General features: G+C 46.7%; 1 protein-coding gene across 1 annotated transcript; it reads left to right on the top strand.

The window, feature by feature from the left end:
• The first annotated feature begins 1,230 nt into the window (after window positions 1-1,230).
• LOC134492513 (uncharacterized) lies at window positions 1,231-4,676 on the top strand. The gene is made up of 9 exons (XM_063296684.1): window positions 1,231-1,488; window positions 1,822-1,959; window positions 2,094-2,270; window positions 2,398-2,541; window positions 2,653-2,772; window positions 2,880-2,988; window positions 3,310-3,372; window positions 4,062-4,253; window positions 4,515-4,676. Exons 2-8 carry the CDS (start codon window positions 1,852-1,854, stop codon window positions 4,244-4,246), a joined length of 906 nt encoding a protein of 301 aa, XP_063152754.1. The 5' UTR covers window positions 1,231-1,488; window positions 1,822-1,851; the 3' UTR covers window positions 4,247-4,253; window positions 4,515-4,676.
• Window positions 4,677-13,492: the final 8,816 nt, after the last annotated feature.

Genomic DNA, 13,492 nt, shown 5'->3' with positions numbered 1-13,492 from the left:
AGCACCTGCGGCGAGCTGCTCTGGGCCATCGTCACCTCGCCGTACTGCAGCGGGGATGCGGTCCTGTCCCTGCTCCTGGCCAAGGAGAGGGAGGGCCCTTGGCCGCCTCAAGGAGAGGAACAGACCACCCATCCTCTTCCTGCAGCTACGGTAAGGGGTAGAGCTGGGAAGGAGGTGGTCCTCTTGTACGCCCAGATGTCAGCCTCTCCCTCTGGGAGATGCCATTGTGACTTCTGTGTCTATGGGCATTTCTTGAATTCTGCTGAGAAGGAGTTTGGGAAGGAAGGGGGGGAGAGAGGAAGGAAGGAAGGAAGGTGGTGAGGGTTGGCAGAGAGAGTGATTCTACCAAGAGGCAGGGTAGGCTCCATTAGCCAACTTGCCTAAGGAGCTCTGTGGGTGAGGCAGACTCTCCTTCCCTCCTCAGGCCAGAGCGACGAGGCTCATCGGGAGGATCGTCCGGTCCGAGGAGTGCCCCGTGGTGCTGGAGGCTTGGTTCCCCGAAGTTCTGCTCTGCCTGGTGGATACCATCATCACAGGCACCAGGCAGCAGAATACATCAGCCCAAGGAGGGGACCATCTGCCTCTGGAGTAAGCAGCGGCACTGGAAGGGAGAAGCCTCCCTCTCCTTCTTGGGCTTCCGAGTTCCTCCTCCTTTTCTCTTTGCACGTCCAAGCAACATTTCTGGTTCAGCAATGCCGCTCTGGCCCTGCAGGTCCTCCCCTTAGCCAGGCCGGGTGCTGCATAGACCCCAGGAAAGAAAGCTCTTAAGCACGCAGTGCTATGCTTGGGCTCCTTGCTCTTCTAATGGGGTTTGTCCCAAAGCTTACGGGAAAGGAAGCGGACGGAATCTGTGGCCTCCGTGATGTTTCTGGAATGCCTTTGAGGTGGGGAGGGTTAAACTCACAGAGATGCAGCAACTCCCATTTGGTGGTGAACAGCTGCAAGGGAGAAGAAAGGCCCCTCTGGAGCTTCCTTCCTCTTTGCTCTTCTCGTGTCTGGTGTTCCAGGGAAAGGAGGGAGAGAACCTGCAGAGGGAAGCCTCCCTGTGGGCGTCACCCAAAGGGTTTCTTCTGCCCCTCAGACTATGGCTTGGTGCCTTGGTGACTCTGGCCTTCTTTTCCCTGCAGGGAGACGGTTGACACCATCCAGGTGCTGCTAGCCAGGGTGGCCAACCTGACCCTGGAAGAGAGCTGCACGGAGATGTTGTGCAGCCCCAGCTGCTGCCTCCACGGCATGGCCATGTTGGTGACGTAAGTCAGAGGGCAAAGGGCAGCTCTTCTCCCCACAGAGAACCTTTCTTCTGCTCTTCCGGCCCAGCCTGGCCTGTCCGTCTGATGGCTTTTTCTCAAAAGAGCCTTGGTGTGTTGCAGGGCCCTCACGGAGACCTCCCCCTCTGCCACGTGCAGCCTCCAGAGACATCTGAGTTCTGTCCTGGAGAAGGAAGAGGCAAAGGAGCATTCAGCTGCAGTGGTGGCCTTCTTTGTTGAGGTGAGAAAATCCCCCCCACCCCCAGTCTGTAGGATTCTGAGCCAGGGAGGCAATGGGACCTGGCCGAGCAGGGTGATGTGGAGGAGAAAACGGGAGTCTCCCCGGGCCACCTTTAGGTCCCATTGGGAGCAATCAAGCTCCAAAAGCCATTCCTCTCACTTCCCCTGCAGCTAAGGGAGAGCCTAGAGGCATGTTCCTGCTTCCCCAAAGAGCAAGGGTGAAGCATCTTCCCAGGGGGCCTTTTGGGCACCTTCTCCCCAGTGCAGCTGGCTCACCCCTTCTCTTTCCTCCTCCGGCCACTGACGGGCCTTCGACTGCTCTGCTCTCTTTCAGCTGCTGGCTAATTACAAGAGCCAAGCCCCCATGGAGAAGACCTGGAAGCTGCTAATGGCTTGGCTGGAGCACCCCAGCCAGACCGTTCACCAACTGAGCAGGAAGGGTCTTCTCCATCTCTGCGAGAACTACAAGGTGGTAAGTGGCCCTCACCCACAGGGGACAGACAAACACGGAGCTTCTCCTCTTCGGGAACAATGGTTGAAACGGTTAGGCTTGTCTTCGTTCTTTCAATGGAGGAGATTTTTTCAGATCTTCCATTTTCTCTGCAGATGATGACCCCCGAGGAGCTCTGCCATGCTGTCCTCGGTGGGCTCGGCAGTGACAGCTCCGCCATCACCTTGGAGTTCTTGGGCTTGGCGGGGCAGCTCGGCCTCCAGGCAGGAGAGGAAGTATGGACTGCCCTGAATGCCTCCTTGGCTGCCCAGTACCGCTCGCTCTTCCACCATGTGAGTCCTCAGCTCCTCCTCGCTTGGAAGAGGAGGAAAAGGTCAATGGGAACCTTAACTGTGAGGCCACACGGGACCCATTTCTTGCAGGGCAAGGGAAAAAAGCCTTTTCCTTGGTCCTTCATAGGAGGCGGCAACCATCCGAAGGGCAGCCTTGAATCACATCTGGCCTCTTCTGCAGCACCGGAAAGATCTTGAGGGGATAGCAGCCATCCATACCCTCATCGCGGTGCTGATGCACGTGGAGGATGTTGAGGAGGAGGTGGCGAAGGTGAGGGCCCAGCTTGCCTGGGGAAAGAGGGTGGCAGCTTGGCTAGCCGACTCACTCAAGGAGAGCAGTAGAGGAATGGCCCCAGCTTTTTTCTCTCCTCTTTTTCTGAAGGCAGCAAAGCTTACCCTGCGGCACCTGGCACAGGCCCTCCATTGGCACCTTGGGGGCACCCTCCTGGCGGGGGGGACTTACAGCCTGCAGGAGCTACTTCATAAGATCACCAAGCGCCTGGTAAGAGCCCTTGTCTGGCTCCCGTTCCCCTCTAGAGGTGAGAGGCATGGGTGGGGCGCGCAGCACTTGGGAATCTCCCACTTCTGCCTTTCTGCCTCATCTCCTAGATTCAGTTCCCCATCCCGGAGTCGCAGTTGGAGATGGAAGTGTTCACCTGCCTTTGGTACTTCAAGAGCAAGCAGGCTTCAGTGAGGAGAACGGCTGCGATGTTCATTGGTAACGGAAAGAGAAGGCTCTTTGTGGGCAATCAGGCAGGAGGTCTCATCCCCCAGGTTCAGGGTTTCTCCTGCCCAGGGATAGCCACGTTCCAGCCAGAAAGGCACAGCCCCCTGCAGCCTTTCATGGAGTCACTCGCCTGTTTGGGCCATGGACCTTCCTTTAGCCCACGCCAGGCGTGAGCCTGTAGTCCTCCTGCTGAGTTTCTCGTTATCCCCAGGATGAAAGGAGCGGGGTATTCTGGAGTTAGGGCTGCATTCAGTTGAGAAGTGGGCTTTGAAAAAGACTGTGGTGTGTTTTTCTCCCTTCTTTCCTCTGCAGGTCACCTGCTTCATCAGAACGGCAGCCTCCTCACTGGAGGGACGCTTCCTGTCTACCTTGCTTGTAAGCAATGCCTGTGCAAAGACAAGAGGAACAGCTTTGGGTTAGGAGTGTGGGAGAGGAAGGAAGGAAGGAAGGAAGGAAGGAAGGAAGGAAGGAAGGAAGGAAGGAAGGAAGGAAGGAGGGAGGGAGGGAGGGAGGGAGGGAGGGAGGGAGGGAGGGAGGGAGGAAGGAAGGAAGGAAGGAAGGAAGGAAGGAAGGAAGGAAGGAAGGAAGGAAGGAAGGAAGGAGGGGCGGAGGGAGGAGGAAGAAGGAAGGGAGGAAGGAGGGAGGGAGGAGGAGGAGGAAGGAAGGAAGGAAGGAAGGAAGGAAGGAAGGAAGGAGGAAGGAAGGAAGGAAGGAAGGAGGAAGAAGGAAGGAAGGAAGGAGGAAGGAAGGAAGGAAAGAAGGAGGCAGGAAGGAAGGAAGGAGGAAGGAAGGAAGGAGGGAGGAAAGAAGGAAGGAGGGAGGGAGGGAGGGAGGGAGGGAGGAAGGAAGGAAGGAAGGAAGGAAGGAAAGAAGGAGGCAGGAAGGAAGGAAGGAGGAAGGAAGGAAGGAGGGAGGAAAGAAGGAAGGAGGGAGGGAGGGAGGGAGGGAGGGAGGGAGGGAGGAAGGAAGGAAGGAAGGAAGGAAGGAAGGAAGGAAGGAAGGAAGGAAGGAAGGAAGGATTCAGGAAGCATTTCAATGATCTGGTCTAACTTTTGTCTTTGCAGATGTGGAGAAGCTTCTGGGTGACCAGGACCCTGCAGTCAGGCGAGTCGCCCAGAGAACAGAAGCTTTGGTACAAAAGGCCTTCTCCCTCCACTCTGCACACGGGCTGGTGGCTGCCCTTCGGCGCTTGGCGGCAGGCTGTAGGAGACAACGTTATCCCCCCGAGTATGAAGGCCTTTCCGCCTGATGGACCGGTGAGGGAAGCTGGGAAACTCTGCCCCAGGTGTAGGATGGAGGCCAATGGCGGGAAAGCAGGGGAAGAGGGCCAGGGTTGGGTCTGATGGGAGGGGACTTGCCGTGGCCTGAGTCGGCTCTCTTAGGGTGGGGGGCAAAAGCAGAGGACCTTCCCGTGAAGGGAGGAATGTCCACTGATGGGCTTCCTCCCAGTGAAGGTTGAGGCAAGGCTTGCGAGCAAGCGGAGAAACTGACTGCCTGATATCTCTGTGTCTTTTCAGGGATTCGAGCCCTTCCTCCCGTGCCAGTGAACACCTTGCAGCACCGCAGGAAAGACCACTAGGGTGCGTACCATCTCCTTGCTACGGACGAAAGTCAGTCGCCGGTTGACGGGGCTGGGAAGGAATTTTACCCCAAATCTGCCACTGGACTTGGCAAGTGGGGTTTTTGCCTTCCCCGTAGCAACGTTCACCCTATGTTGGAGGTTTCCAGTTAAAATTGTTGAATAAATGGTAAAATGTTACTTTTGACCTTGTGGCTTAGGTTATTTCATGTGTCTGGCCCATTCTGTTTCTTCATCAGTCTGCCTCTAATCAAAGAGTGAAAATATTGTTAAAATCAGTGTGAACATTGGTGTTGAAATACCACTAAGAGTGTAGAAGGAAGAGAAATCAGTGCTGCTTTTCCTTATGGTAGTCCATTGAGAGGCAGGTCTGGAGCCAAGGAGCAAATCCACCTGCCTTGGGACAGGGAGTCCTAGTCCCCCCATCCCAGTGGACAGGAGGGATCATGCGGGTTCATGTCAGAAGACCCAGGGACCGTTTCCTCTCTCCCTGCTCACACGGAGCCCTTTCTCCCTCGCATGCTTTAGAGCACCTTTCATTTGTTCGTGTCCATTGTTGGGATGGCCTTGAAAAGAGAGGGAGGCAGGGCAGAGCAGGCAAAGGCCTTGAGACTTGAGATGAAGCAGGCTCTGAGCCATGGAGGAGAGAGGACGGCAGCTTTTAAAATAAATTGTGATCTTCCAGGGAACCACTAGTGATGTCTCGCGGAACTCTAGGGTTCCATTGGACCCTAGTTGAGAAACCCTGCTCTAGAATATAGCTTAATGTAATGGATTCTTTTCTGTTTGAGACTGTCCATCAAACCCTGCAATATATATGCAGAAGAACAGTGGGTCCTGATATCAGTGCCATTCTGGTAAAAAGTTTAATAATCTGGAACCACAGAAACCCAAAATACTTCTACCTAGGAAGAATTTCATAAAGATCCGCAGATGATCAAATGCACTTAATACAAATGTTTTTCAAGTTATGCCATATGGTGGTCATCTGGAAGCACATCAGCTACACTTTAATATGTACAACTTCAGTGAACGAGAGATACAATTATCACATTATGGCTAGATATGAGGATAATCTACCTGCAACATCTGTCATCCTCTTGATCACCACGGTTGATCTGGATGATCATGCTGACTAGGTGGGTTTCGCTTTCCTCTGCCATCACTCCATGTGTATCCTTCCCAATGGAGGAGGCTGACCAACCCAGATAAGAGTATACTGTTTTCAGTCAAGAGTATATGACTAATGCATTATGGAAGCTTCATATACTATACGCGGTGTATACATTTTCCTATAAAAGCTACACACTTAAAAATATAATGGCCAGTCAGTTCTCTGCAGGAACACAAGTGTATCTATGTTTTTTCTTTATCTTGTGATCCTGTTACAGGGAGCTTTCAGCTAGAAAATAGATTTATTCAAACTCTCCCTCTGGATTTTATAAATATCCTAATGACTTCATTAAAGTCAGAAACTCAGAACAGCGAAATCATTTTAAGACTGCCCAAATTCCAAAGTTGCAATGCATTGCTTTTGGCTCCAAACTATATGAAATACGTTACCTGTCCCTGCTGGTGCAAAAAAATTTGAGAATCTTCAAGTTTCTTCTTCCCAATGAAGTGCTGAGAAGGGAAATAAAATCTGGTAACTGTATTTTAGTAGGGGGTAGGGCTGTAAGAGGCACATTGGTCTGTCAGCATTTCATTTATTGATACCCCTGTCAGAAAGCCATCACTTTAGAACCATCTTCTGAAGATGTTTTCTTCAGGAGGAGGTGATGGACTCTCTTCTTATCAGATATTTTATTAGTGTCATTCCTTTTATCACTCTATCCATCAGCCCTTTCTGAATTTCCTGGAATAGTACTCCAGAAGCACATTGTACAGAAAAAGATGGAAGTACAGTAGGCTTACAAACTGGTTTCAGTACACCACCAATCTCTTGATATTCCATGAATCAGAAAGAGTGTAGTAGTACCTTTTAAGACTAACACATTCCATTTTTAAGGAATAAGTTTTCATGAGCTGCAGCGTAGTTCAGCAGCAGCAAAAACAATTGTTTTGTTATGATGGAAAGATATTCCTATTCCAGATTTTAAATGGTGGACTACAAGAAGTGTGCCTTGTCTGCCTATAAATTGGCTATAAATCAGTGTAACAGAAGGATGGATCTGCGTCTCTTGTGTTATTCGAACTTTTTCTTTTATGTGCAAGCAGGATAGTTAAGGCCTTCTGCTCATCATTGGCTATAGCCAAACATCATACCCTGCAGCGGAATTCACATGGTTATTAGAATATGCTTAATGGCTTCTCCAGTAGGTTTTAATTTACTTAATCATATGTGATAACATTTCCTACACTTTATAATTACCTTTAAACCCTGAAACTCTGTAGCAAAAATATCAGCCCAGGGTAGCTCCGTAGTGCCATTTTTCTCTCTTCCTTCACACCTCCATGAAACTTTAGTTTAATCTTCTAGTTCTCATTTTAGAAAAGAAAAATAAACCCCTAAGGGCCGAATGAGATGCAACCAAGGTAAGCTTATGTTTGAGGATCAGGATACGGCCAAATCCCTCTAAAGTGGAAAGCTGTGAAATATTAAAGCTGGCTCCCACTTTTTCTTCCTAAGAGTTATTTCTAGGAAAGGGAATTCCATGGAAAGAATTAAAACAAGAAGGGTCAAAAGGAAAATGACAGGTTAAAAAGAAGTTTATCTTTACTATTTTATTTACTCTTATTGCTGATGTTTGGTTTTAACTACCATGGTCTGGTTTTATAGCAGGTTATAAATACTCTATCACACATACATTGTCTCCTCATCACATTGATCCATTGCTTTTCCTTGTACCTCCCACTCCAGTTGAAATTCAGATGGCAAGCTTCCCAGGAAGAAGACCTCTTTTGTAAAGCATAGTGATAAAAGTGTCAATATGACAACAGCCATTTTAATAGTTGGGTTAATATTTAGAAAGTCGTATAGCCTTATACAGTCATGCCTTTGAACAGTTAGAATTACAGTGGAATCCTGTACAGGTCTGCTTAGAAATAAACACCACTAAATTTAATGGAGCTTACTCTCAAATAAGTGAGTACTGGGTGCAGCTTTAATCTCCTGTTATGTTCTTTGGAAAATGAAGGCTCTTTAATGGCCCTCCAGACCTTCATCATACCAAAACAAACGATAAATTATCCCCTAGTCTTCAGCTTCTATATCATCTCCACTCTTTCTAGAGGAGACAGCCTGCTTGATTTTATGACACCGCTGCTCCAAAGTTACGAACACGGTGTAAGTCTTGTACAGTAATTTAATCCAATGAAGTTAGTAGTAAATTACAGCCCTGGGCTGTATAGTCGATGTGGGTGCAAAGTGTGCCTAATTCCCCTGACATTCTTGGAAATAACATCCCATGCATATCTGTCTCCTTAGAAATATGATATATGAAATTCAGTGTCACTGCTCAGCATATTTACAGAAAAAGTTAAAATAGTAAAACAGATTCTGAGCAGTATCATTTTATAATGTGACAAAAATATATTTATATTCATTTCCCTCCCATAAGGTATATCCTATATAAAGGAAACTAGAAGAGGGTTCTGTTTAATCCCATCTCCTAAGTGGTTTTCTATACTCAAGGTACAGCAGTATTGTGTGGGGAAACTGTCATGAGTGAGGATGGCGAGCAGGGGGCTCCCATCCAGGCTGTAAAGCGCATGCGTAGTACTGAGGAATTAGGTGGCCATTCAAAGAGACACAGATCGGGCCCGCCTTAGTCTTTGGGGTTTATATGTCTGGGTTTTTCCCACGCTTCTTCAGTTTGTTAGGATTCTCTGTTATGTAGCAGTAATAAAACACTAGAGACCTGTTCCTTGTCTCAGCGTGGTTCCTGGCTGTTAGGACAGAAACTGCCCAAAGTAGTTCAGTCCAACAACAACAACATCAACAACAACAAATGGTGTTATTTGCAGCTTCGTAGCCAATGCTATATTTAACCATTAATTCATATCTCTTTTTTGCCCAAAAACATCAAACCAGCTAGTCAAAATAGTTACCATTAAAACATCAGAAAGTTTACATCATGTAACTGCACTTACTAACTGAAAATAGAGAGCACAAATAGTTTCAAAGAACATTATAGCACAATGTCCTATACGTAATCAGAATGATGGGTATAGCCTACCTTCTCTTAAACTCTCAGAGATACAAATGCTGCATATATGGGTTTTTACATGTCCCCTGGTACACTCCGTAAGTATAATTGCACTGAAAAAGGTTCTGATAATTTATTATACCTGAGAAGCAGTTTGGGAAATGGAAATGTATTTAGTACTTGGGAGCCAGTTTGGTGCAGTGGTTAAGGCCCCAGGCTAGAACCAGGGGACTGGGAGTTCTAGTCCTGCCTTAGGCACGAAGCCAGCTGGATGACCTTGAACTCTCTCTCAGCACTAAAAAGCAGGCAAGGGCAAGCCACTTCTGAAAAACCTTGCCAAGAAAAATGCAGGGACTTGTCCAGGCAGTCACCAGGAGTTAAGACTGACTCGAAGGCACACAGACAAACATGCACACACACACACGCACACGCACACACACGCACACATATATTATATGTCATGGCCAGCTCAGACTCTGATGAGGAGACCAACAATGAGCAGCTGCAGACAGAGAAGGCTGTGCTGCCTGGGAACCAGGAGACACAGCTGCCGATCTCTGAAGATGAGGAGTCCGAGCTGCCACCCGCTCCCAGTGCAAGGCCTCCTTGTGCAGAGAGCAGAGCAGAGCAGAGCAAAGGCGCTCTGCAAGGCTGCTCGCAAGAAAGGAGCCTTGCCCTTTCAAATGAGCAACACTGGGGTTGCTTCTATTTAAGAAGAGCAGTGAGCTCAAGCCTCAGCCGTTCATTTACCCAGACTCCGTGTGCCTTGACTCCTGACTTGAAACCTCGTGACTTTGACTCTGGACCTGGACCGGCTGACGACCCTTCTACAATGTTTGGACACTTGACCACTCTTGAGCCTGCTGTTTTGGATTTGGAACTCTCTCAAGGCAAGCTTGCTGGACTTTGGGGGACTTGATTTCTCCAGTGTGTACGTGTGTGAATTTCCACTCACATTTCCTTTGCCACTTGTTTAAGTGCTTTACAAACCTCTCAGTAAAGTTTGCAGCCACCTCTCTGTGCGTTTGTGGCTGTGCAACCTGAGAAAGGACACTATGCAGTACTATATTGTTGCTGTTGTTAATTAACTTTATATGCCACCAGACACCCAGCAACTCTGGGCGGTTTACAAATTATTTAAAACATTAGAACAAGACTTTAAAAGCAACAAGAAACAATAAGAAAGGTACAGATGGCAGGTTGACAAATCCAGTGGAAACAAAACAACCTGGGTTAAAAGGAGGCTTCAGTCATCCTCCCCAAAGGCCTGGGGGAAGGGCCAGGCCTTCAAGGCCCTTCGAAACACCAGCAGGGTGGGGGCTGTCCAGATCTCATGGGAAACCTCATTCCGGAAGGCAGGCACTAACTGGGGTAGGGAGGTGTCTGCTATTCACAACATGTGGTAAATTGGAGACTAGTGATTTACATCATTTGGGTCAATTTACATAATTTGTATTATTTATGTATTATTTATTTATGTATACAATTTATAGGCTGCCCAACTACCAACAACTCTGGGTGGCTTACGATTAAAAGTAGTACAATGCCATCATGCAAATTCCTGTATATAAATCATGCTTTTATAATTTATCCTGTCCTCTGGCTGAAACTTGTTTTAACTTGCTGTACAAAAGTCAGAAGTATCAGAGATGAATATGTTTAAACTGGCCTTACACAGATATTTAATTGTAATGTTTAGTACTGTATTGAGAGCCAGTTTGGTCTAGTAGTAAAGGTGCTGGGGTAGAAACCAGGAGTCTGTGAGTTCTAGTCCCGCCTTAGGCATGAAAGCCAGCTGGGTGACCTTGGGCCAGTCCCTCTCTCTCAGCCCAACTCTGCAATGTAGACTAGCTTCCTCATGGTACACCCCGGGCAACGTGACTTGTCACGGTTAAATAGTCTACATATCTGGCTGCTGGACCTCACAAGGATTTCCCAGCAAGAAAAAAGCAGCATGAACACCAAACTGCTATGCCATACGATTAAAAAAAAAAAAGTACTGTATTTGTTTAGCAATTTGAGTATTCAAAGCAGTGGATACACACAGAAGCTTCTAATTTCAACAGCCCTGAATGGTGTACTCTCCACATAATACAAATGAGACAGCAAGTAGGGTTCAGCCTGTTGGGTGGAATCTTGCCTAACACTACTGAATAAATTAATGGCATCATTGAGAGTCAGGTTGGCTACATCTTAGCTGAATGCCTTTGCCATTTAGCTTTGAGGGGAGAGGGCAGCAAGGGAGATTGCCTGTAAAAACCTTCTCTGTGAGTAGACATTGCAGGTGGAGTTAAAGGAACATGTTGGCAGGCAAACATCCTCCCTGTACACATTAAAAATATATGCAAAGGGATATTAGGACATGGTTAGGTAAAGAAATCACACTGCTGAATGCTTGAGAAATTCAGGCATTTGCTGGCATTCTGCATTGACAATTGAAGTTTATTTTTATTTATTTATTTATTGCATTTTTCTCTGCCCTTCTCAACAATGACTGGGCAGTTTACAAGTTCCCAATCTCCCAAAAGGATCCTGCAGGCTCTCATGTTCCACCACCAGATCTGGGCTGCAAAAATCCAGATAACTGCTAGAATATTGGGAAATTCACTTTGCTTCCCTCTAATGGTCATCTGGAGTGCTGCAGCCCAAATCTGGTAGCCCAACTGCAAGGAAACCAAAGAACATTTTTGAAGTACAGTACAGTACACTAAGCAATACATTACCCATTCCTGAGGAAATATAACGATCAGGCCTTACCACATTATGCAGCCTGAACCTTTGCAAGGGAATAGAAGTGGGAAATGAAAATCTTTATTGCTGGAAACTGTGCTCTATTTGAGAAATCTGGATTTTTTTAAAAAAGAAAACAATTAAGAAGTTACATTTTAAGAGCATCTGGTGCTGGAGAAGAAAGCTGTGTATACTCACCTGAGCAAGAGACTCAGATGTAAACAACATTTTTTTATTCCCATATTGCTCACATCGCCTTGTCCAAATGATGTTTTCAAAGAAAGTTCTAGAAACAGGAAGAAATCTGCATGGCTGTTTTTTACTTGGGAGAAAATAGGGTACAACTTTAAGGACTGGTTGGCTACTTTTATCATTAAATTGCTGTGTTCACCATACAATGTATTCATCAAAGTCCAGAAAATTAAAATGGCTCAGAATAGGCTTTATATAACACTGCCACTGTGGTATCTTCTGCAACTTTGCCAATACAGTTTACATTATTGTAAACTGTGGTTTATTTCTTCAGGCCTGCAGGCATGTCCTACCTTCAGGCCGCTTTTGTTCTCTGCGCGTGGCCTGTGCAATGTCATGGAGGTAGGTCTTCTCTACCTATCTGTACTAGTATGTCCTCCCCTACAATATTCCAAGTTCAAATACAAATGTGTTTCCAATGCCTTTTAAAAACTTACAATAACTTCTAGCAGTGACCTTCCCCAGCTATTAACTCTCCCCAGTGTTTCTCTTTTAATGGATTATTTTCTATTACTATCTTGTTTTACTCTGCTTTCACTGTTTTATTTTAAATCATTTAATAATTTTTGGTACACTGCTTCAGATTTTTTCCTACTGTGAGAAAGTAGGACTTTCCTACTTCTAATAAATAACAAATAAGTTAGTTGGATATTCTACCCCAAAATATAACAGATTTGGCTTGGTGTGTTATATAAACCAAGTGCCGTACATCATCTCCTAAGTGTGACTCTACGCAGCTCACAACAATTGCCCACATCCTGTTTGGGCAAGTTAAAAATAATGTGATAGGATGCAACTTTGGGGTCGCTTACAAATTGAAAAAGCAAGAAACATTACAATATCAGAAAAGAAGAACAGTGGCCCAGAAGGAACAATGCCCAACCTAGGGGAATCGACAGGTTTTCCAGGCTCATAAAGGCAGTTTGAATCTCTGGGGAGACGCTGTTCCAAAGGTGCTGCAGCGAAGGAGGCCTGCTCTCTGGGTCTCCTAGGTGATGCGGTTTAATCCAGGGGACCTGGAGCATCCCAAATGTGATCATACAGGAGGGGAAAACTCATGGGAGACAGGCAGTCCCTCAGATAACTAGACCCTGTGGCAGGTAGGGCCTTATAACCCTCACCTGGATTTGCACCTGGAACCAGGGCAGCTCACGGAGGAGCGGTGTTACCTGGGTGTAACGAGAGCTGCCCATAACTGCATTCTGGACTGTTATTTATTTATTTATTTATTATTCAAATTTTGCTACCACCCATCTCCCCCAAAAGGGGGACTCTGTTAACCTTTCTATAGAAGAAATCTCTGATCAGATCACTAAGAATGCAAATTGGCAACAGTATCATGCATTATGTATGCAACAGCTTTCTCTCAGAATATGTGTTGACCCATTCAAACTATTTGAATGAGCACCAGGAATCAGGATAAATGCCTGGAGGAGTATGATGGCTTCAGAGTGACATTTTCAGTGCTAACTAGTGAGGGTATTTTATTTTATTTTTCATAAATATATTTTATTTCCATGCCAATGTTGCTGTTGTTTCTCCTTTTCTTCCTTTCATGCTCAACCATTTGGCGAGGTCATGTGAATGGGAAAAGACCTGTCTATACTTGAAATAAAGTCTTCTTCCAGTCAGGGTCAACTCCTGAGGGTGACATAGATACGTCCATGTAGTTTTCTTGGCAGCAATAAGGAAATACTTCCGGTTGTCTTCTGCGATATTTTGCTAACTTCCCATCTATCTTGTAGGTGCTGAAATTATCTTGAGATGTCCCATCCACCCCGGGACA

Source organism: Candoia aspera, chromosome 2 (assembly GCF_035149785.1).
Source record: "Candoia aspera isolate rCanAsp1 chromosome 2, rCanAsp1.hap2, whole genome shotgun sequence".
Lineage (NCBI taxonomy): Eukaryota > Metazoa > Chordata > Lepidosauria > Squamata > Boidae > Candoia > Candoia aspera.
Note: the sequence above shows the minus strand (reverse complement) of the source record. Positions and strands in the feature narration are given on the sequence as shown.

Excerpts from the sequence above, each read along its gene's own strand:
- LOC134492513 (XM_063296684.1), top strand. The coding sequence starts at position 1,852 with ATGGAGAAGACCTGGAAGCTGCTAATGGCTTGGCTGGAGCACCCCAGC. Across the intron at positions 1,960-2,093 it reads TCTGCGAGAACTACAAGGTG|ATGATGACCCCCGAGGAGCT; the intron begins GTAAGTGGCCCT and ends TTTTCTCTGCAG. Across the intron at positions 2,773-2,879 it reads ATAAGATCACCAAGCGCCTG|ATTCAGTTCCCCATCCCGGA; the intron begins GTAAGAGCCCTT and ends CTCATCTCCTAG.